At 35.5% G+C, this 23413-nt stretch overlaps 1 protein-coding gene across 1 annotated transcript in view; it reads right to left on the reverse strand.

The window, feature by feature from the left end:
- Positions 1-23413, reverse strand: part of ABCB7 (ATP binding cassette subfamily B member 7) — a 139137-nt gene that overhangs the window by 56782 nt on the left and 58942 nt on the right. Inside the window, exons 2-4 of the mRNA XM_036839771.1 lie at positions 18605-18682; positions 16500-16586; positions 7368-7487 (exon numbers count right to left, since the gene is read on the reverse strand). Coding sequence (XP_036695666.1) covers positions 7368-7487; positions 16500-16586; positions 18605-18682 — 285 coding nt within the window. The remainder of the gene's footprint in view (positions 1-7367; positions 7488-16499; positions 16587-18604; positions 18683-23413) is intronic.

The raw sequence follows: 23413 nt of genomic DNA on the forward strand, positions 1-23413 counted from the left end.
TCCCTCCCTTCCTTCCTTCTCCCTTTTCTTCTCTGCCGTATGGCTGACAGGGTCTTGGTGCTCCAGCCGGGTGTCAGGCTTGACCCTCTGAGGTGGGAGAGTCGAGTTCAGGACACCGGTCCATGAGAGACTTCCCAGCCACACGAAATATCAAATGGCGAAAGATCTCCCAGAGATCTCCATCTCAACGCTAAGACCCAGCTCACTCAAAGACCAGCAAGGTCCAGTGCTGGACACACTATGCCAAACAACTAGCAAGACAGGAACACAAACCCACCCATCAGGAGAGAGGCTGCGTAAAATCATAATAAGTTCCCAGACACCCCAAACCACACCACCAGATGCGGTCCTGCCCACCAGGAAGACAAGATCCAGCTGCATCCGCCAGAACACAGGCACCAGTCCCCTCCAGCAGGAAGCCTACACAACCCACTGAACCAACCTTACCCACTGGGGGCAGACACCAAAAACAACGGGAACTACAAATCTACAGCCTGCGAAAAGGAGACCCCAAACACAGTAAGTTAAGCAAAATGAGAAGACAAACAAACACACAGCAGATGAAGGAGCAAAGTAAAAACCCACCAGACCAAACAAATGAAGAGGAAATAGGCAGTCTACCTGAAAAAGATTTCAGAGCAATGATAGTAAGGATGATCCAAAATCCTGGAAATACAATGGAGAAAATACAAGAAACGTTTAACAAGGACATAGAAGAACTAAAGAGCAAACAAACAACGATGAACAACACAATATATGAAATAAAAAATTCTCTAGAAGGAATCAATAGCAGAAAAACTGAGGCAGAAGAACGGATAAGTGACCTGGAAGATAAAATAGTGGAAATAACTACTGCAGAGCAGAATAAAGAAAAAAGAATGAAAAGAATTGAAGACACTCTCAGAGACCTCTGAAACAACATCAAAAGCACCAATATTCGAATTACAGTCTTACACCTAAAGCAATTAGAGAAAGAAGAAACAAAAAAATCCCAAAGTTGGCAGAAGGAAAGAAATCATAAAGATCAGAGCAGAAATAAATCAAAAAGAAATGAAGGAAACGATAGCAAAGATCAATAAAACTGAAAGCTGGTTCTTTGAGAAGATAAGCAAAATTGATAAACCATTAGCCAAACTCATCAAGAAAAAAAGGGAGAAGACTCAAAACAATAGAATTAGAAATGAAAAAGGAAAAGTAACAATTGACACTGCAGAAATACAAAGGATCGTGAGAGATTACTACAAGCAACTCTACACCAATAAAATGGACAACCTGGAAGAAACGGACAAATTCTTAGAAAAGCACAACCTTCCGAGACTGAACCATGAAGAAATAGAAAATATAAACAGACTAATCACAAGCACTGAAATTGAAACTGTGATTAAAAATCTTCCAACAAACAAAAGCCCAGGACCAGATGGCTTTACAGGCGAATTATATCAAACATTTAGAGAAGAGCTAACATCTATCCTTCTGAAATGCTTCCAAAATATAGCAGAGGGAGGAACACTCCCAAACTCATTCTATGAGGCCACCATTACCCTGATACTAAAACCGACAAAGATGTCACAAAAAAAAGAAAACTACAGGTCAATATCACTGATGAACATAGATGCAAAAATCCTCAACAAAATACTAGGAAACAGAATCCAACAGCACATTAAAAGGATCATACACAATGATCAAGGGGGTTGATCCCAGGAATGCAAGGATTCTTCAATATATGCAAATTAGTCAATGTGATAAACCATATTAACAAACTGATGGATAAAAACCATATGATCATCTCAATAGATGCAGAAAAAGCTTTTGACAAAATTCAACACCTATTTATGATAAAAACACTCCAGAAAGTAGGCATAGAGGGAACTTATGTTAACATAATAAGGGCCATATATGACAAACCCACAGCTAGCATTGTTCTTAATGGTGAAAAAGTGAAACCATTTCCACTAAGATCAGGAATGAGACAAGGTTGCCCACTCTCACCACTATTATTCAACATAGTTTTGGAAGTGTTAGCCACAGCAATCAGAGAAGACAAAGAAATAAAAGGAATCCAAATTGGAAAAGAAGAAGTAAAACTGTCACTGTTTGTAGATGACATGATACTGTACACAGAGAATCCTAAAGATGCTACCAGAAAACTACTAGAGCTAATCAATGAATCCGGTAAAGTAGCAGGATACAAAGTTAATACACAGAAATCTCTTGTATTCCTATACACTAATGATGAAAAATCTGAAAGAGAAATTAAGGAAACACTCCCATTTACCATTGCAACAAAAAGAATAAAATACCTAGGAATAAACCTACCCAAGGAGACAAAAGACCTGTATGCAGAAAACTATAAGACACTGAGAAAGAAATTAAAGATGATACAAACAGATGGAGAGATATACCATGTTCTTGGATTGGAAGAAGCAACACTGTGGAAATGAATATACTACCCAAAGTAATCTACAGATTCAACAGAATCCCTATCGAACTACCGATGGCATTTTTTACAGACCTAAAACAAAAAATTTCACAATTTGTATGGAAACACAAAAGACCCTGAATAGCCAAAGCAATCTTGAGAAAGATAAACGGAGCTGGAGGAATCAGGCTCCCTTTCTTCAGACTATACTATAAAGCTACAGTAATCAAGGCAGTATGGCACTGGCACAAAAACAGAAATATAGATCAATGGAACAGGATAGAAAGGCCAGAGATAAACCCACGCACATATGGTCCCCTTATCTTTGAGAAAGGAGGCAAGACTATACAATGGAGAAAAGACAGCCTCTTCAATAAGTGGTGCTGGGAAAACTGGACAGGTACATGTAAAAGAATGAAATTAGAACACTCCCTAACACCATACACAAAAATAAACTCAAAATGGATTAAAGACCTAAATATAAGGCCAGACACTATCAAACTCTTGGAGGAAAACACAGGCAGAACACTCTATGACATAAATCACAGCAAGATCCTTTTTCACCCACCTCCTAGAGAAAGGGAAATAAAAACAAAAATAAACCTAATGAAATCTAAAAGCTTTTGCACAGCAATGGAAACCATAAGCAAGAGGAAAAGAGAACCCACAGAAAGGCAGAAAATATTTGCAAACAAAGCAACTGACAGAGGATTAATCTCCAAAATTTACAAGCAGCTCATGCAGCTCTATATCAAAAAAAGAAACAACCCAATCCAAAAATGGGCAGAAGACCTAAATAGACATTTCTCCAAAGGAGATATACAAATGGCCAACAAACACATGAAAGGATGCTCAACATCATTAATCATTAGAGAAATGCAAATCAAAACTACAATGAGGTATCACCTCACACCAGTCAGAACGGCCATCATCAAAAAATCTACAAACAATTAATGCTGGAGAGGGTGTGGAGAAAAGGGAACCCTTCTGCACTGTTGGTGGGAATGTAAATTGATACAGCCACTATGGAGAACAGTACGGAGGTTCCTTAAGAAACTAAAAATAGAACTAGCATATGACCCAGCAATCCCACTACTGGGCATATACCCTGAGAAAACCATAATTCAAAAAGAGTCCTGTACCACAATGTTCATTGCACCTCTATTTACAATAGCCAGGACATGGAACCAACTTAAGTGTCCATCGACAGATGAATGGATAAAGAACAAGTGGCACATATATACAATGGAATATTACTCAGCCATAAAAATAAACGAAATGGAGTTATTTGTAGTGAGGTGGATGGAGTTAGAATCTGTCATACAGAGTGAAGTAAGTCAGAAAGAGAAAAACAAATACCGTATGCTAACACATATATATGGAATCTAAAAAAAAAAAAAAAAGTTTGTGAAGAACCTAGGGGCAGGACAGGAATAAAGATGCAGACGAAGAGAATGGACTTGAGGACACGGGGAGGGGGAAGGGTAAGCTGGGTCGAAGTGAGAGAGTGGCATGGACATATATACACTACCAAATGTAAAACAGATAGCTAGTGGGAAGCAGCCGCATAGCACAGGGAGATCAGCTAGGTGCTTTTTATTCATCTAGAGGGGTGGGATTGGGAGGGTGGGAGGGAGACACAAGAGGGAGGGGATATGGGGATATATGTATACATATAGCTGATGCACTTTGTTATACAGTGGTAACTAACACAACACTGTAAAGCAATTATACTCCAATAAAGGTGTTAAAAAAATAAATAATGACTAGGTTTTAAAGATTTGGGAGAGTGATTATTTTTAAACTGAGGACAGTATAGAAGCTGAACAAATGGTGTTAGGAATGGTTAAATGCTACTACTATGCTCTACATTCCTAAAGTTGCTCTATGGTGTAGTTCCTACCTAGTGAAAGAAAACTTTTAATATATATGCTCTGAAAGTACCAGCATGCATCATAACTCCTGGCAATTTCCTCCTTTTCCTGATCCAAAAGAAATCAAACATACATTTGAAAAACTTATTTCTCTATATTAATTTCTGTTTACTTGTAATAGTTTATATGAGATTAGTACAGCACTTTCTATTCTATGGGTGCTCAGTATTTGTTCACAGAAGAATCAAATATTAGCCTTCTGAAAATATTTCAGTCCTTATGGATGTTAACTTGGGTTGCATTTTATACCTGATATTGACCTGTCACCAAGCAACAAAAATTTACATTTTGAAGGATTGAAATTCACTCTAAAAACAAAGTCTAACACAAATGTCATTACTTAGGACTCCTCCCTTTGACTAGCTTGGTCATCTTCTAATCTGCTCTCTTCAATTCAAAAGAAAGTCCAGAAAACAATCTGCCTTTAACTTGTCAGCAAGGTACTTACAATCACATGAAGGAATAAAGGGCAATTTGCTAATTCTGCCTTGCACAGGAGCTCAGAAAAATCTTTATCCTTCAGTAATTTGTAGGTGAAAGACAATTCAGCAACCAATACTGTTCTAAAAATGAATATGAGTTAAAATTTTTCAACATTAGCTAACAAAATTAGATTTGTAATACAGTTCTCTCTTTTCGGCTTGACAAAGAGAATAAAGTATGGATTCTTGGTTTGTTGCTCAGAATCTTCATTTAAATTCTTTCCCAGGGAAGTTCACTGGGAGAGTACTCACCAGAGCCCATAGATGAGAAAGGAGACAAGAAAATAGATGGAGTCTGACTGAATTATTTTGGTTTTACTCTTTAATCATGCCTTCCCTGTTTCCACTATTATTTACTTCCCTACAGGAACACATTTATCACAAGTGACGTCTGTAGTTGTCGTCTATTTCTGTTCTTTTCTTAGATTAACTCACTAATTTGCATTGTTTCAACTATCACCTCAATCTCTCCAGCCCTGGGCTCCTTCCTGAACTTGTCTTGCATTTTGTATTATGAGCCACTTGATGTTCCACTGGCACCTCAAACTTAACATGCCCGAAACCAAAATTTTCATCTTCCCAAACAAGACTTCCTGACTTACTACCTACTTCTGTTAAAGGCATTATCATTCTCTCATCCTTGGCATCATCTTTGAATCCTATTCTTTTTTTTACTTTTAATATCTCATCCATTGTTAAGTCTTGTTGATTCTACCTCCCTTAATTCACAATATCTCTGGCATCTCTTCTCTCCATATTACCAGTTCTATCATCCGCTCCAGTACAAACTACTATTACTTCTCATCTAGGCTATTACATTAGCCTCCTAACTGGCTGGTAAGTGTTTGCTGAATGAATGCATGAAATGAAAATGAATGAATGGTATCCCTACTTTAGGTCTCTCACCACCCTAATTCATCTTATACAACAGTCAAATTAATTCCCTAAAGTACAGCTCTAACCTTATTACTCTTCTACTCAAAATAGAGGTTCCTACTTCCAACATGATTAAATAAATTTTTGTTTTACAGTTAAGGTATTTCACAGTAGGAATTCTATTTATCTTTCCAAGATTACTAATTCCTCTGAAACATTATCTCCTCATTAGAGCAAAAATGGACTACTCACTACTCATACTATATGTTCTCTCTCATCTTGTCCATGTTATTCCTATACCTGTAATTATCCTACTCATCAATCCAGGCCTATCTCAGACATCACCTCCTCTGTGAAACCTTTCCTGACTCCCCATATTGGTGGTTCTTTCCTTTGAAGCCCTCCAATACTTGAATGGTACTTCTTTTCAATCATTTATGACCTATGTTGTATTATGACAATAAGTAAAACTTGTCTTATCCTTATAATTTGAGGAAAAAAATGTGCTTTATTCATATTTGAATACCCTGCAGGGCCAAGAACAATACTTGTATGACAAGTTCTCAGTAAATATTTTTAGGATAGGGTAAAGAATGAGTAAATAAAAGGGAACACACAGGAGACAGAGAAGAAATAAGTGATAAGACCTGGGTTCTAAAACAATGTATTAACCCTTATACATAGAATGATAACCAAATTATAGCCAAATCTCATTTATACTTTTGAGCAGACATTTTTTTTTTACCATATTTCTGATGGAAATCCAAATTTATTTTTATTTTAACACGTATATAATGTTTTACTATGTGCCAGGTACTGTTCTAAGTCTTTTATATGTTAATTTATTTAATTCTTATGACAACCCTATTTTACCTTATTTTACAAATTGGGAAACCAAGGAACGGAGAGTAAGCAATTTACCCAAGGTTACAAGGTTAGTAAGAGGCAGAGCCCAGGAAGCCTGACTTGAGACTATAATATGTACTATGACTATATATTGTACCTAAAGATAATAGAATTCACTGACTTTAAAATCTGAATAAATTGAAAGGAGTTCTTCTTGAAAGCCCAGAGTCATTATCATAACTTTGTCTTATTAAAATGTGTTACAGTATAGTGATGAACTGAGGAGGCTGCTAAGATGTAGAGGGTCCCTATACTGAATGTACCAAAATGCCCAGCTTTTTGGCTTTTGTTTTTTTTTAAGTTTTCCTGTTTTATTTTTCCCTTCATGTCACACTGCTGTTTACCACTTATGACTATTAATGTACCTAAAATGTCTTCATCCTCTTTCCAATTTACTAGGAACTGAAAACTAAGCTTACCAGAAATATGTATTAAATAAAAGCCAACAGGACTCTGAGGAGCTTCTTTTACAAGTTCCTTATGCTTTGTTACAACCCACGATCCTGTATCTTACACTGGTTTCAGGAAGAATTCCATTAGGTTGAGGCTGTTATAAGTCTGATACATAGATAAATCAGGCATTATCATATAATTTCTGCTGACTGCATAGAAGAGTTACATAAACGAGGGCCCTAAATGTTGACAATACTCCCCAAAGTGACTTATATCAGTCTAAGTTTCTTTACTAGAAAATGTCATAGTATTTCCTAGTTATAGCAACAAACAATACATAATTTCTCTTATTCTTACCTTTGCTCCACCCAAAAATCCCAAGGAAATGGCAACCCTAGCTCGTAGATCTGGCCTGTCTCTGGGCCACACATAAGAGAGCATTGCTTTTATGATTTTCTGAGTATCAACATCTTTTAACTGTTGAAAGAGAGAACAAAAGCAGTGAGTAACATGTCATTTCAAAAATAAATATAGTTCAATAGTGTAGAATTATGTAAATATTTGAAGAAAATACAAAAACATTACAAACATAACTTTTATTCTGAATCTAAGGTCAATATCTTTTAAACTCAAACTATTTCAATAGTTTTCCAAAAGCTACTTATTTCTCTAAATTTCTTACTTTCAGCTATAGCCATCCTCATATTGTCAAAAAGTTATCCATACATTTATTTAAAGTTATCTACACATTTATTTCTTATCTATTAAGCTATCAAAATGTTACATAAAATTTAAGAAACATTTCCGTATTTCCAGCTTTGTGGTCAAAATCTTTACATACGTTTGGCCTCTTTATTAGTATGTTTATGTAAGATATTTTGGAACCCTACGTCCAACCTCATGACAGAGCACAGTTACAATACAGTGTTTAGGAAATTATGAGTCTTGGCATTGACTATATAGAACAGAAGCTGGGTTATTAAAAATTTCAACAAAAACATAACTTTCCAGTCATACTTAATCTGACTTAAATCTACCATACATTTTTCTTTTTCCCAAGTTCCCGAGGCAACATTCCCATTAAATCTTTTTGTTTTAGTTTCAGCTTTTAGAAACAGAATATTAAGAATGAAATCTACACTTTCCAAAGCCAAAATAAGAATATATATATATATATATATATATATATATATATATATATATACACACACACACACACACACACACATTCCCAAACTACTATATTATTTTAGTTGGTGAAATAATCCCCATTTTAAAAATTGAAGTATCTGGGCTTCCCTGGTGGCGCAGTGGTTGAGAGTCCACCTGCCAATGCAGGAGACACGGGTTCGAGCCCTGGTCCGGGAAGATCCCAGATGCCACAGAGCAACTAAGCCCGTGTGCCACAACTACTGAGCCTGCACTCTAGAGCCCGCAAGCCACAACTGCTGAAGCCACGTGCCTAGAGCCCATGCTCCACAACAAGAGAAGCCACAGCAATAAGCCCGCACATCACAACGAAGAGTAGTCCCCGCTCACCGCAACTAGAGAAAAGCCCGCGTGCAGCAACGAAGACCCAGTGCAGCCAAAAATAAATAAAATAAATAAATAAATAAATGTATTTAAAAAATTGAAGTATCTAATCAATTTCTGTAAAAGGTATTAAAAAATAAGAAGAAAGTTAATGCTCATTGTTGGTGAAGATAATATGGAAATAGGTACTCTACTACACTGCTAATGGGAGAGTGCACTGAAATAATCTTTCTGGAAAGCAATTTGATATCTGCCATAAGCTTTTAAAATAATTCTGCCCTTTGTGTTGAGAATTCCACTTCTGGGAACTTAATGCTTTAAAAAAATATATGAATATTCTCCAAGTTGAATCAATTTTACTTCCTAAAAATCTCTTGAATTTGTCTACTTCTTTCTGTTTCCACCACAAACGTAATCCAAGCTATCATCTTTCTCACATAAACCACTGCAACAATCTCTTAACTGATCTCCTTGCATCGGCTCTGCTCCTGGTCCAATTAGTTCAGCCTGCAATCAGATATTACTCAGTTTAAAACCCTTCAATGTATATAATATGTATAAAATAGATAACTAATAAGAACCTGTTGTATAAAAAATAAATTAAATTCAAAAATTAAAAAAAAGTAAAAATAAAAATAAAGCATTGCTAAAAAAAATATATATGTATATATATATATATATACACACACATGGCCCTAAATATAAAAAGATGCTCAACTTTACTCATAAAAATAAAAAGTGCAAATTAAAACAACTCTGATATATTTTTTATCTGATCAGATTAGCAAAGATAATGCTTTGTTATGGTGAAATTGTTAAGAGATGGGCACTCCCAAATATTTGTTTTTATATTCAAAGATCATCTCTGGAAAGATACCAAAGAAACTGGTAATAATGTTTGCCTCTGGGAAGGGGAACAGGGTAGGGGGAAGATTTTTTTTTTAATTCTGTATCCTTCTGTTCTTTTTGAATTTTGAACCATGTGAATGTGTTACCTTTTTAAAAAATTAATACAATTTTAATTAATAAAAAATATAAATTGAAGTAAACAAACAAACAAAAAAACCCTTCAATGGCATCCTATCACTCTTAGGATAAAGATCAAAGTCCATACCATGGCTTATGAGGCTCTGCTTGCCCTGGCCCCTAGCTTCCTCTCTAGTCATGTCTTATACTACTGCTTTCAGTGTTCACGCCACACTACCTTTCTTTCAGCTCCTCAAATAGACTATAATCTCTCCTGCCACAAGGCCTTTGCACAATACCTTTCACTTTGTCTAGAATAATCTCTCTCTCTGAAACACCAACATGCCCTCAACTTCTTCCAGTTAGTTAACTGCCAGCTCAAGCAGCACTTCCTCAATGAGGTCTTCCCTAACCCCAGTCAGGATCCTTGGCTATATTCTCTCACAGAACAGTATTCCTTTTCTTTCAGAGAATCCATTTCAGTTATAAACTACATATTCAACAACGTGATTATCTGATTAACAACTGCTCTCCTGCTAGAATTTAAATTCCACATGAGTAGTAACTTTGTGTTTTGTGCTCACTGTTGTAACCCAATACCAAACACAATGGCTGACACACAGTAAAGGTACTCAACGAATATTTATTGAATAAAGGGATGAAAAATTTAGCCATAAGGATGTTTATTCCCATGCTGTTTTAATAGGGGAAAAATTGGGTTTAGACTAAATGATCAACAGTGGAGAATCATGTAAACAAGTTACAGTGAATGCATACAGCAAAATATAGCCATTCAGAAATATATGCAGTGACACAGAAACATATCAAGTGAAAAAAACAGAGTATAAAACATTTTTTGTGGAAAAAATTGTTATGTGTGTATGAGTTTACACATGCATACAAATGGATCTGGAAAGCAATACCCCCCAAAGTGTTAACATCAGTAGCTGTGAATATATGGAATCATTGATGATTTTTTATATTCTTTTTGCTTTCTTGTTTTCTGTAGTTCACATATAATAAGAAGAAAATTTAATTCATTTTGGGGGGAAAAGTTAGACAATTTCAAGTAGATTTGCACAGCAAAGAATGGGGGGAAACTGTCAACATATAAGAAACCCAGGACAACACATTATATTATACAGGGTAGCTTTTATATTATAGTTATTCCATCCAAGGCTCAGCAAACTATTTTCTAGTCTCTTTTATTCAGTTTATTGAGTAAACAGTAACAGAAATAAAACTGTTCATATTGTACTGAAAACAGGACTACCTTCTTGAGCTGCTTTAAATACACTGGATTGCAAAAACATGAAATGCTGAAAGTATAGCTCTTAATGCTTTATTTTATACACACATACACTCACACATATGAGCTCTCATGACTGGTAGGGTATTTTTAAAAAGGGAATAAAGCTGTAATTTTAAAATTCACTTTTCCAATTGAACTAATGCTAAACAAATATAGTTTGATGTGTTATAACACAAACTGCAACATTTCAACTACTTCCCCATTTCACAAGTTTCGTCTGTCTTATTTTTCTTGATGGAATAATAGCAAAAAGGCCCTGTTTCCACATATCTTTAGAAACACTCTCTCTTGTCAAAAACCTTCTACAACACACCCCAAAATTTCTTCAATAAGGACACAGAGAAGTTATGGCTAAGAGCAAGAAAATTATTCTAGTTGGCTTAATAGTGCATAAAATGTCACCACCTCATTTAACAAAATGGGTTCTAAAGTTGTGTAATCATGCATTATGAGTCCATTAGGCTGTAAAGTACATGTCTTTCAGTTATAGTTTAGATAAACTACAAAGTTTGAAAAATAACATCTTTTTTAAAGAGCAGGTCAAATCAAGAGGCATTTCAGAGGCTGAGGCACATTTTTAAAGTATTTTAAACCAACTTATTCCTGCTGTACAAGAGTAAAATAAAATTGAAGGCCTCCTGAAAGGCCAGATCCTGAATGATAATATACCCCCTTTCAAAATCACCACAGTTAATTCATACTGGACACCCAATGGTAATCCTGAAAGACAAAAGACTTATCTAAAGCTGAAAAGAGACCAGTCGCAGCTTGAGACTGAATCAGATATCATCTTCACATCAACTCATCTTTCCATTTCAGGCTGAGCAATACAAATAGCATATACACCATTTTAAGATCACATTCTTAAAGAAAAGGTGAGAAATGTAGGAAATGATCAAGGAGGATGACAAGAAATTGAATTATTTGAAAATACACTATGTAAGTAGTAATTATAGTATAGGGGGAAAAAACCCCAATGACTTAAGAAAAGAAAGTTCTTTCTCAAGGGTCAAAGTTCCTGAAGTAATCAACGGTTGATATCATAGTTTTTCTTTAAGCCTTGCTTACACATAAACAGAAAATATGAAATTTTATGAAATTCTTTAACTTTTCTGTTTATAATTTTCACAGTACATAGAATTTAGAAGTTGTTTTAAAAACATAACTGTGATCACTACATCATGATAACAAAAGTTCTCTAAAGTGAATACTATAGAAATATTAAAAAGCCTGTAAAAGTAGGAGTCAATCTACTTTCCTCCTCTGCTATCATATACAATGTGGCCTTCTTGCTGTAGCTAGATAGCCTCAAGTTCAAAACATGAAACTGATATTTTAAGCCCCATTACACTGTAAAACTACTACTACATTAGTATGAGGAATAAAAGTTTTTAGAAAGGTCTCAACTATATACTGGAATTATCTAGCCATAATAAAGGAAAGCAATTAGATTCAGAAAAAAAACACAAGAGTAACAAAAGAAGGAATTCAAATTGGCTCACTAAGATCTTTGAATGATAACAAAATTGTACTGAATTTTTTTTCCCCTAGAAATGAGTTTGGAAGAAAAGGTTTGGAGACATCAGAGAGCTGTCAAAGAAGAGATGAAAGTAAGTGAAAACAAGCTGGACAAAAAGAAAACAGCAGGTACCAGAGAAGAAACTTGATTGATACTAGAAACAATGCCCAATAAATATTTATTCAATTAATGAATTAACTATTCTTAAACACATGAGGACAAGTTCCAGGAGGAACACCTAAATGCTTGATTTATTAAGTCATCACAACTTTTCACGGATTTTTAAATATTTATTTATTTGGTATTAATATATCGCTTAATAAGCTTTATGAGGCTGGGCAGGTAAGAAAAAATAATGAAAGGAATATCTACTTGTACACAGGGCACTGAAACAGCACAGTAGGCCAAAAACAAACACGAAAGTAACACTGGAAGTCCCTGACCCAATAGTGTATAACTGGAAAGCCACAAACTGTACTGCTTATATGCAGCACTGCTCAATTCAACAGCATGACCTGAGGGAAAGATGCAGTTGCTCATAGTCATAAGTACTGTAAGTGAATACCTATAGCTAATAACCATGTGGACAGGGCACAAAAAGGACAAATAAAAAATTAAAACACACCTGGAGCAGCTCACCTGGTAGAATTTTCAGATATTAAAGATAACTGTATATTGATAAACTGAATACATTTTGCTTCTCAAGTCAGTGATTTCATATTTCTCACCAGAAAAGGCTGTTTAGCACTGAAGCAAGAGCAATTTTTTCTACCAAAAGTCCACTCATTTCAAGGGAGTGAAGCCCACTGGGCTTCGATAGGAAAATGAAAGAGTAAGAAAAAAAAATGATTTTTGATAAAGGTAGCAGAATCACCTTTTCTTGAAAGGTGAATTTATATAAGAATTCTGGTTTTAGAGACATTCCTAAATTTCACTAGCAAGAAATGTTCTAACTCACAGAATCAAGGGATTGGTTTAGAAGGAAACTACTTGGGGGCAAAACTTATGGAGAGGAAGAAAAAAAATATACCAAAAAATTTTGGATGCTATTTGTATTGTATAAATGTGGGCTATAGGCTGAATGTTTTCTCTCTAAAGAACTAATTTAGCAGAGACTTTGGAAATGCCCACAATTTCAAGGATAAGCAAACCATCCAAAGAACTGTCTCTTCAATCCAAGCTAAAGATAACTAACTGCAATTAAAGGAATAATTTTAACCACTACTTCAATACTGTTAGGGATAACAGTGGCTTGATAAAAGCTAGGTCAAAAGATAAGAAATTTGAGTAGATATCTAATGGAAAAATCTAGAAAGTAAGTGAAAAACTTTTCCCACATTATTGGGGATATAAGCATAATGAGTTTATGGGTGGGAGAGGAAAGATATATTAATTGTCAGGAAAAGCTTTGCAATTATTGTTGCTTTCTCTATACCTCGAAGTTTGTTTTCTAAGCTCTGTTGGTCTCAAACTGCAATGAAGAGCTTATCTGGCAGTGAAAAGGCCCTAGGAAAAAATGGCTTATTCTACCTATGAGATTGATTTGAACCCAACAGTTTAATAATTTATAATTAAAAAAACTACCAAGTTGACTGATATTCGCATTGGCCAGTCAGTGAATTCTCTATCTCAAAGGGAAGTCAATTTGAGAAATTAAATAAAGATCATAAGGCTGCTTGATGATGGATGTAATCAGAGCTGAAAAATGGCCTCTCCATGTCATACAGGTACTCTTGTCCACTGGTCTGTGTGTCCACTCATTTTAACAAGCCTGGAGGCTTATTATTCCATTCTCTCTCCAATCCTCCATTTTTTAATACTCTAGGTTGCTGTTTCACTTCTTTGATTATATCAATATTTATATCAAAGCCTCTGATTGCTCTAGTAAATGCTAATCTCTCTTTCAATACTACTAGCTTCTGACAATATCCAATCAATGAGGATATGTTTCTAACATTAAAAAAAGAGTATGTCAAGCAAAGTCCAGGAAGCAGTCCTTATATTAAGCTCTGCATTATTCGTGTTTTTATTATGAGCACAGGATTATCTAAATTTACTAACAGATGCTTCTCCCAAAGAGGCACATAATAAAGTTTAAATGCAGGAGCAAAGTTCCAAAATCCTTTAAAAATCTGAAGATTCTATTATAAAACAAGTAAGACTTTAATTCATCTATTTTAACAACAGGAGCTTCCAAATATTGAAACTGCCACTCTTTTTTCACAACCCCTTTACTATAGCCACACTGGATAAACAAATGATTTAAATACCTTCTGAGTAGCATTATTAATGCTTAAGAACATACAAGTAGAAATGCATAGAAAGTAAAGTGATAAAAGTTTCAGTTGGTTATAAGGTAAAATCTATAACTTGTCAGAGTGATAAAATTTCTACATGGTAGTTTAGATATTCTACCATCTAAACTGTTAAGTTTCTGAACAGCAGGGACTGTGTCTTGCTCATTACTGTATCTCCAGTTACTTAACACAGAGTTATGCACAACGCAGGTATTCAGTAATACATACTTGTAAAATGAATGGACAACAGCAGAGTATAGGACTTAACAACAATCTCACATTACAGTAACAGCAGCTAATATTTACTGAATACTTACTATGTGACAGGCACTATTCAAGAGCTTTGCATGGTGTGAGGAGTTAACTCATTCAAATCCCCTTTGCTATGATTATCAGCCCCATTTTAAAGATGAAGAAACTGATACATACAGAAATTAAGTATCTTGCTCATGGTCATTCCAGTAGGAAATGATGGAGCCAAGATTCAAATCTAGGCAGTCTGGCTCCAGAGCTCAGGCTTTTAACTGCAACTCCATATTGCCTCTTTTCTGGTGTAGCCTTCATGCTCTATTATTCTATGATTCTTTTTAGCTAATGAGGCTAAAGTAACACAAAGATGTCAGGGAACAAATGATAAAGAAGAGACCAAATATAAAGATTTACAATGATTTTTGCTTTGTTTTTATTTTACTGGAGAATAAAGAATCTATCTTGAAGTTTATATTGCTTGAGTCTAAGACTGCTTTTCCTGTATTAGTCAATATATTTTTGGTGTGTTTAGAGTATTACTTACAAACTATCCTTAAGACGCCTTGGTGACAATCCTGAAAGCTGGCAAATATCATGCTAATGATATGATATCATGCCATACCCATATATCCATAATATATGGATAAACAAATTTCAGTATTTGTATTAATTTTTTAAAATTCTATTTTATAATACTTTGTTGTTTCTAAAGACAACCAGGACAAATGTTAATATGTAAAAATGGGATAGAAACATGAATGTGATGTGTTTTGAGTTCTGTGAAAGAAGCTACATGGGGGATTAAAGAAACAGGGAGAAAAGCACTGGAAAGGTTTTCTTACCAATCACCTCGCACCAATAAAATAAAATTTATTTATCTCTCTACAATTTAGAGAGCACTTTAACATAAAATTTGTTCACTTGCCAATAAACCTGAAAATATCACTTCTACTTAGAGATACCATGCATATACTGGTTGGGTGAAGTTAGAGGAAGAAAATAAAGGCAAGCTTAGAGAAAGAGGGCCAGATGGAGAATTGTATAACAGTATTCCAATGACAGTTTCACTCACTTAGAAAAAGTGTAGTGCAATTAAATCTTTTGATTTCAGGGGCCCTACTGTTTAGCTTGTCTGTATAATGATAATGATAAAGAATATGGATAATTAAATAAATGGGTCAGGTAAATGGAGGATTTACCATGAAGCTAGGGGACATTCTAGAATCTTTTTAAACCAAGAGTATAGAAGGGAAAACATTAACCTTAACACACATACACACACACATACACATTACTTATAAGAGCTAAATGTAATTTATCTATATATAATGCTAGATTATATAACAAATAACCACAACCAATGCTATTTAAAATAAAGAACTAAAATACTTAGGTTGGCAACTAACTTTTTTTCTTTTTTAGTCAATCACGATATTTTTGTCTTAAGCTTGAGAAAATCTGATCTATATAACCATGGTCAATTCATATGGTTTTGTATTAGAAAACCTGCAGTTACATGAGTCAATCAAAATATTCTGTAATATAACAATCTTTAATATATCTATCTTCCAATCAGCTATAAGAATTTCCAGGTACTTGTTATTGTCTCTTACCCCTTCTTTCGGGTCTGTGTGGAGTCCTCCTCCTGCATGACCATGCCAACATGTCCTCTTTTCTATGAGTGGCCATACCTGAAGAACCTAGTTGAAGATGATACCAAGCCATCCATTAGCTATTAAAGAATTTCAGATCTTTAAAAATCTGATCTAATGAATGCCCCCCCCAACAAATTCAGAGGCATACCTTTGAGCCTAGCATAGCTAAGTAAAACACTTTCATAATAAACTTACAGACACATTTATACAAAGAATAATGAGATATAACAAATTACTCATACAGAAGTTACTTTCTCTAAATAGTTTTTGAAATTAATGTTTAAAAGATTTAACTTGTAATATACTTCTATTCGACTTATACCAGCTTTCTTACCGTCATTTGCTACTAAGGTACTGTGTAGCCTGTAACTCTCTCATTGGCAAGTATATAATACAGTTAATTAATTCTATCCCACTTGCTTTCCATGCGTATAACATTTTTGCTTTACAATTTAATATAGTTGATCTTACATAACTGATTCTTTTTCTTATTATTCTGGCTTACAAATATATATATTTAGAAACAAAGTACAGTTTACTTCTTCACAGTCTATCTTATGCTAGAGTAACCTGCATACATGTTTTGTCTTTACTACTATATGGTAATTTTCTTAAGATTAGGGACAGTCTCTTTTATCCTTGTATCTCCCATGGCCCATACCACAGTGTCTTTGTACATGGGCTTGTTGAATTAGCTTATAAAACAAAGCTATCTATAAATTTCCCAACTAGTCTTGAAAATATGCAAATATCTTGCCTATTATAATTTTTTAAAAGGCCCTAGATTACTGCTCAGGTTAGAAAAATATAAAAAGTAAATCATTTGAGAAAATATAGTAGTTGAAAAGATAGTAAAGATTAGGCTTAAAATTTAGGCTTGCTAATTTTAAAGTGTTTCCTCAAAAAATTACTTAACTACATGGATATAATAATGCTTCTTCAGTAGCCATAATAATCAATAATTAATGAACAAGGGCATAGTTTTTTACAAACACAAACGTGTATCAATACTGAATCCTAAGAGTTATCAGCTCTGGACCAAGCTATGAAAATGGAATTACAGAAAGCAAAGGTGCCTTCTTGTTCTCACCAGTTGAGACCCAAAAAGTAATTGCCATAAATGGGTTACTGATTTTTGGATCAACAATCTTGAAGCATGTTGAAAGGGAAAACATCAAAAGGTAATATTTAGTGTGACAATGTCACTTTGTGACATTTTTTTCCCTCTAAAAGACTGAGCAATGTTACATCAAGGGGTCTAGTAAATAACACAGAAGATAATGAGGTCTTCAACACAGCAAAAGATTAAAATATAAATATACAGTGGTGTTATAAACAATGAGAAGATGGAGCACCTTAACTTAAAACTTTAATTAAATAATGGAAAATCTAATTCATTTCTACAGCTTCTGCATAAATTAGAACAATGCTTTGTACCTTAATGGCAAATAATTGTTAATCAAAAAGAAAAAATAAAGGAAGTACTCAGGACTTAGACTGTCTTCTAATTTTCTAGTCTATCTATCTTGGAGATTTATTTGCCTCACTTTAAAGCACTGAGAATTTTTAAAGGCGTCTTTCAATTACATTAGCAATGAAAAATAACCCTCATCAACATGTAAACTCACATGACTTTACCCCACAGGCTCTAATAAGCTTACAGTACCTTGATATTCTGATATTTGAACATCTTCTAAGGTAAAGAAACTTTAATCACTTGAAAAATGTACAGCATTCCATATATCACATACAAATTACCAGGATAAATTTAAGCGTCAACAAGCTGCCATTACATTTATAAAAGCTTTCTAAAAACATTACTCTAGTTGGCATTGATCTCAAGAGATTCAGACAGATTTCTTCAGGAGTAGAAAAATATCAAGATTTCTTTCTCCATTTCCAGTAGCAAAAACATATCTTCTTATTCATCTTGCCAGTACTTAGAAAAAAAATAAAAAGGAAAATTATTTGGAAAATATAAAATATGTAGTATAAATTGGAAAATGCTCCAAGGGCTTACACCTTTTTCCTAGCTATATGTAGAAGTGTCTGCTTCATCTTACCCTTGTAGCGTCTAATAACTGTCTTGAATTGCCTTTTCCTAGTCTCTGCCATGTGGTATGTCTTAATGACTCTGAGATCTGCAGAAGAGAAAAAAAAAGAGGGAAGAAGTTTCAGAGTGGACAGTTAATGTTCATAGATTTCTTTTATTGTCCATAAACATACATAAAACTAAAACCATAGCCAATATTAGAAAGATGGTTATGTTTCTAATACATACCTAAAAAGGTAAAAAATAAAATGTGTGGTCCAGATATAAAGTAAATTATATTACCCATTAAAAGTGTCAAATTGTACTTTCTTTTTACCCTCTTTCTCTCTAGGTTTCTCTTTGTTTCTGAAAGCCTCCGATGAAGTCTTCAACCCCATTTCTTTCTTAAATGGCTTCTATGATCTTTTCAAACACTCCTCTCTTTACTGTATTTTATTATGTTCTACCTTGTGTGTGATCCCTCTTTAGTCTTAATGTGAACGCTAAATTTAGATACTGGTCACAAGATCACTTTTGCCAAGGTTTGTAACCAGGTGATGGATTCTTGGGCCAATTTTTTGTCTTGATAATATTCCAGAAGTGGAGTTGAAAGAAAGCAGAATAAAAAATAGACATCTGTAGAATGGACACGCATCCTTCTAAAATGCACCATCAATTTAGTGAAGAAAAATTTGCTTCTTAGGTCAAGAATCTCTCAAAAGGCAGGTAGTACTTAGGTTTTCCCTAAGCTATACATGAGTTGTACAAATGGATTAATGTCATTATATAAAAGTCAATGTTGTATACTGCAAAAGAGCAAAAATTAAATCAACCAAAAAACAACCTCCATACACACAAAAAAGCTAACCAAATTATTGAGAAAATTAACTCAGTTGTTTTCTAGAATGTAATGAATGGTAGCGGTTTCTGTTTATGTATACTTGTAAATACATAAGGCATTCCCTGAATTATAAAAATTTCAAAAATACTAATAGCTATTTGCACACTGTCTTGCCAAACCCAAGCTCCTACAACATGCCATGTACCCTCAAACCTCTATAAGCCTTCTACTGTCAATGATACCTTTCTGGTGCTTAACTCAATTGTTTTCCTCACTGTCTTTCACCCTACTCAGACCTCATACAAGCTTTACTCCCTCATTTTCCTATTTTTCATAAGCCCCCAGTTCAAGTAACTATATTTCAAGCAAGATCTCGCATATGTCTACACATGCATATGCAATTTAATCTTCTTTGCCTTTCAAAATTTACCCAGCTATCTCACAATGACTATCCACCTGCTTTATTCTCTCTCGAAACGTTGCCTATATATGGCCAATAGGTAAAAGATAAATGTTGATGACACATTTAAATTAACAGCAAAAACATACTTTCTAAAATGATATTGGTCAAAATAAAGATAATTTATCAAAAAATCTAAGCCCTTGAAAGTACCCATAAAACCCCTTCAAAATTTCTAGCTATCTCTATCCTTCTCTAATCAAACCATGTTTCCCTTATGCATCAGGATTCAAGGTAAATAATTTTTAAATGTTCACGTTCAAACTGAACTTTTATTACTAAGATAGCATTGTAAAATTATGAACTATATCAGGCATATAAAAAGCTCAGAAAACAATATAATGAACACAACATGTATTCGCTACCTCACCTAAGAAATAACAGATAAAAAGAAAGCCCCTGACATGCTCCTCTACAATGCCATCTCCTTCCTGTTCCCCAGAGAAGATCAGCATTGATTATTTAAAACATCTTTCATTGCAAAAGCAAAAACAAAAACAACAGTCACATAATGTGTTAACTCCTTTTGAGGGCTAGTCCCACCACTAATTAAAATATTGTTTCTATGGAAAAAAATGTTCTGACTTCTAAACAACAGACTTACAAACACTTCTGAAACACAATATATTTGTAAGTTAGGGATTAACTCTACTTTTACAACTCTGAAGGAAGGGGTTTATAGCAAAACAAACAACAACAACAACAAAAAACTTAAATGGAGGAGGGCAACAAGGGAAAACAAGATGATTAATTCTTTGAAACTTGATTTGAAAATTAGAGGGTTGGCCTAGATGCTCTCTAAGGTCCCTTTCAACTCTAAAATTCTGTGATTTTTATGGAATAAAGTGAAAATGCTTCAGTTATTACTTGGATTTTAAAAATCTTAATTGAGAAGCTTGTGTTTATTTCTTCAATAAATCTAGCCTCTGAATTTATTTATAACACCATCCCTCCAAAGACACACACAGAAATAAATCATATATTACTGAAAATAACAGACATGACTACTGTTCACAGATACCATACAAATGCAGTATTCTGAAAATGACAATCTGCCAGTCCATTTGAAGAGGCATGTAAGTTAAAACACTGGAGAGTCATGTTTATTTTACCTAAAAAAAGAAGAAATTCTGGAAGAACCTAAAAGTCAAGGATTCTGTGGCATCCAAGCATAATAATGTACGCTCTCATCTAGAACAGAACTATCTGTCCACTAATTAATAAAAATATTAATCCTCGATAGACAATTGCATGGGCACAATATCTTGCTCTGTGTAGACATTCAATTATTATTTACAAAAATTTTATCAGCACTAAAACCATCAATCTAGCAGACAGAACTACCTCCACATAAATGAGACTAAGATTCAAGCATCGGAGGCTAATAAAATCAAAACCTATTCCATTACAATTGCATTTTTCCTTTAAGGTAAAAATTCAATTTTACTAAAAATAATCCTATTAAATAACTCTTTAGTGATTACTAAATATGATTGCATCCTTCTTTAGAATAGTTAGCTTTCATAATACAAGTTATGTTCAGTGTTTATGACACTTGAAGAATTACCTAATAATAAACAGAGATTAAAGAGCAATTTATAAACTGTCAACCCATCAGGGATTTTGGAGTCAATTATATATTCTGCATTCCTGAGGCTTTGGAAACAGAACTAAGTTTACAATTACCCATCCATGATGCATGTAATGCTTAACAGTATCAAACAGTCATGCATGAATATTGTTATCATCTGATCATTATAAACCTAAAACATTTAAAATTAAGCTCTTGATACATTTTTAAAGAGAAACATAATTTAAAATTACATTTAACTTACTTTAAAAGTTTAAAAGTCTGAAATAAATGTTATTTAAACTTGGTTTTCTTCCCAACTTCTTAGAAACTAGCTGTGGGGGGAGGGGTATGGAGAAAAGGAGAGGAAGTAAGGGGGGAGGTGGGTGGGGGACCTGAGGGGTAAGAGGAGGAAAGGGAGAGGAGAGAAAATGTTAGACTGACTTCTTAGATTTTGTAATTATATTTCTCAACTGTAAGTTGAAGGATAAAAGGATTTCCTTCATTGTGTTAGATATTCAATAAATGTGTGTTGAATGAATGAATAAATAGCTCAAGGATCTTGGGCAGCTCGCATCACCTAAGTATTCATTCATTAAACCACAAAACCGGGGTTCACAGAGAATATGGCGGAAGAGTAAGACGCGGAGATCACCTTCCTTCCCACAGATACAGCAGAAATACATCTACACGTGGAACTGCTCCTACAGAACACCCACTGAACGCTGGCAGAAAACGTCAGACCTCCCAAAAGGCAAGAAACTCCCCACGTACTTGGGTAGGGCAAAAGAAAAAAGAAATAACAGAGACAAAAGAATAGGGACGGCACCTGCACCAGTGGGAGGGAGCTGTGAAGGAGGAAAGATTTCCACGCACTAGGAAGCCCCTTCGCAGGCAGAGACTGCGGGTGGCAGAGGGGGGAAGCTTCGGAGCCATGGAGGAGAGCGCAGCCACAGGGGTGCGGAGGGCAAAGCAGAGAGACTCCCGCACAGAGGCTCGGCGCTGAGCAACACTCACCAGCCCGAGAGGCTTGTCTGCTCACCCGCCGGGGCGGGCGGGGCTGGGAGCTGAGGCTCCGGCTTCGGTCGGATCGCAGGGAGAGGACTGGGGTTGGCGGCGTGAACACAGCCTGAAGGGGTTAGTGCACCACAGCTAGCCGGGAGGGAGTCCAGGAAAAAGTCTGCAGCTGCCAAAGAGGCAAGAGACTTTTTCTTGCCTCTTTGTTTCGCGGCGCGCAAGGAGAGGGGATTCAGAGTGCCCCTAAATGAACTCCAGAGACAGGCGCGAGCCGTGGCGATCAGCGCGGACCCCAGAGACGGGCATGAGACGCTAAGGCTGCTGCTGCCACCACCAAAAAGCCTGTCTGCGAGCACAGGTCACCCTCCACACTGCCCCTCCTGGGAGCCGGTGCAGCCCGCCACTGTCAGGGTCCCGTGATGCAGGGACAACATTCCCGGCAGAACGCACGGGGCGCCTCAGGCTGCTGCAATGTCATGACGCCTCTGCCGCCGCAGGCTCGCCCCGCCTCCTCTGTACCCCTCCCTCCCCCCGGCCTGAGTGAGCCAGAGCCCCTGAAGCAGCTGCTCCTTTAACCCAGTTCTGTCTGGGCGGGGAACAGACGACCTCAGGCGACCTACACGCAGAGGTGGGTCCAAATCCAAAGCTGAACCCCGGGAGCTGTGCGAACAAAGAAGAGACAGGGAAATCTCTCCCAGCAGCCTCAGAAGCAGTGGATTAAAACTCCACAAACAACTTGATGTGCCTGCATCTGTTGAATACCTGAATAGACAACGAATCATCCCAAATTCAGGAGGTGGACTTTGGGAGCAGGATATATTAATTTTTCCCCTTTTCCTTTTTTTGTGAGTGTATATGTATATGCTTCTGGGTGAGATTGTGTCTGTATAGCTTTGCTTTATAATAGCTTTATTTTACTTCACCATATTATAGCCTCTTTCTTTCTTTCTAT

Source organism: Balaenoptera musculus, chromosome X (genome assembly GCF_009873245.2).
Source record: "Balaenoptera musculus isolate JJ_BM4_2016_0621 chromosome X, mBalMus1.pri.v3, whole genome shotgun sequence".
NCBI classification, from domain to species: domain Eukaryota; kingdom Metazoa; phylum Chordata; class Mammalia; order Artiodactyla; family Balaenopteridae; genus Balaenoptera; species Balaenoptera musculus.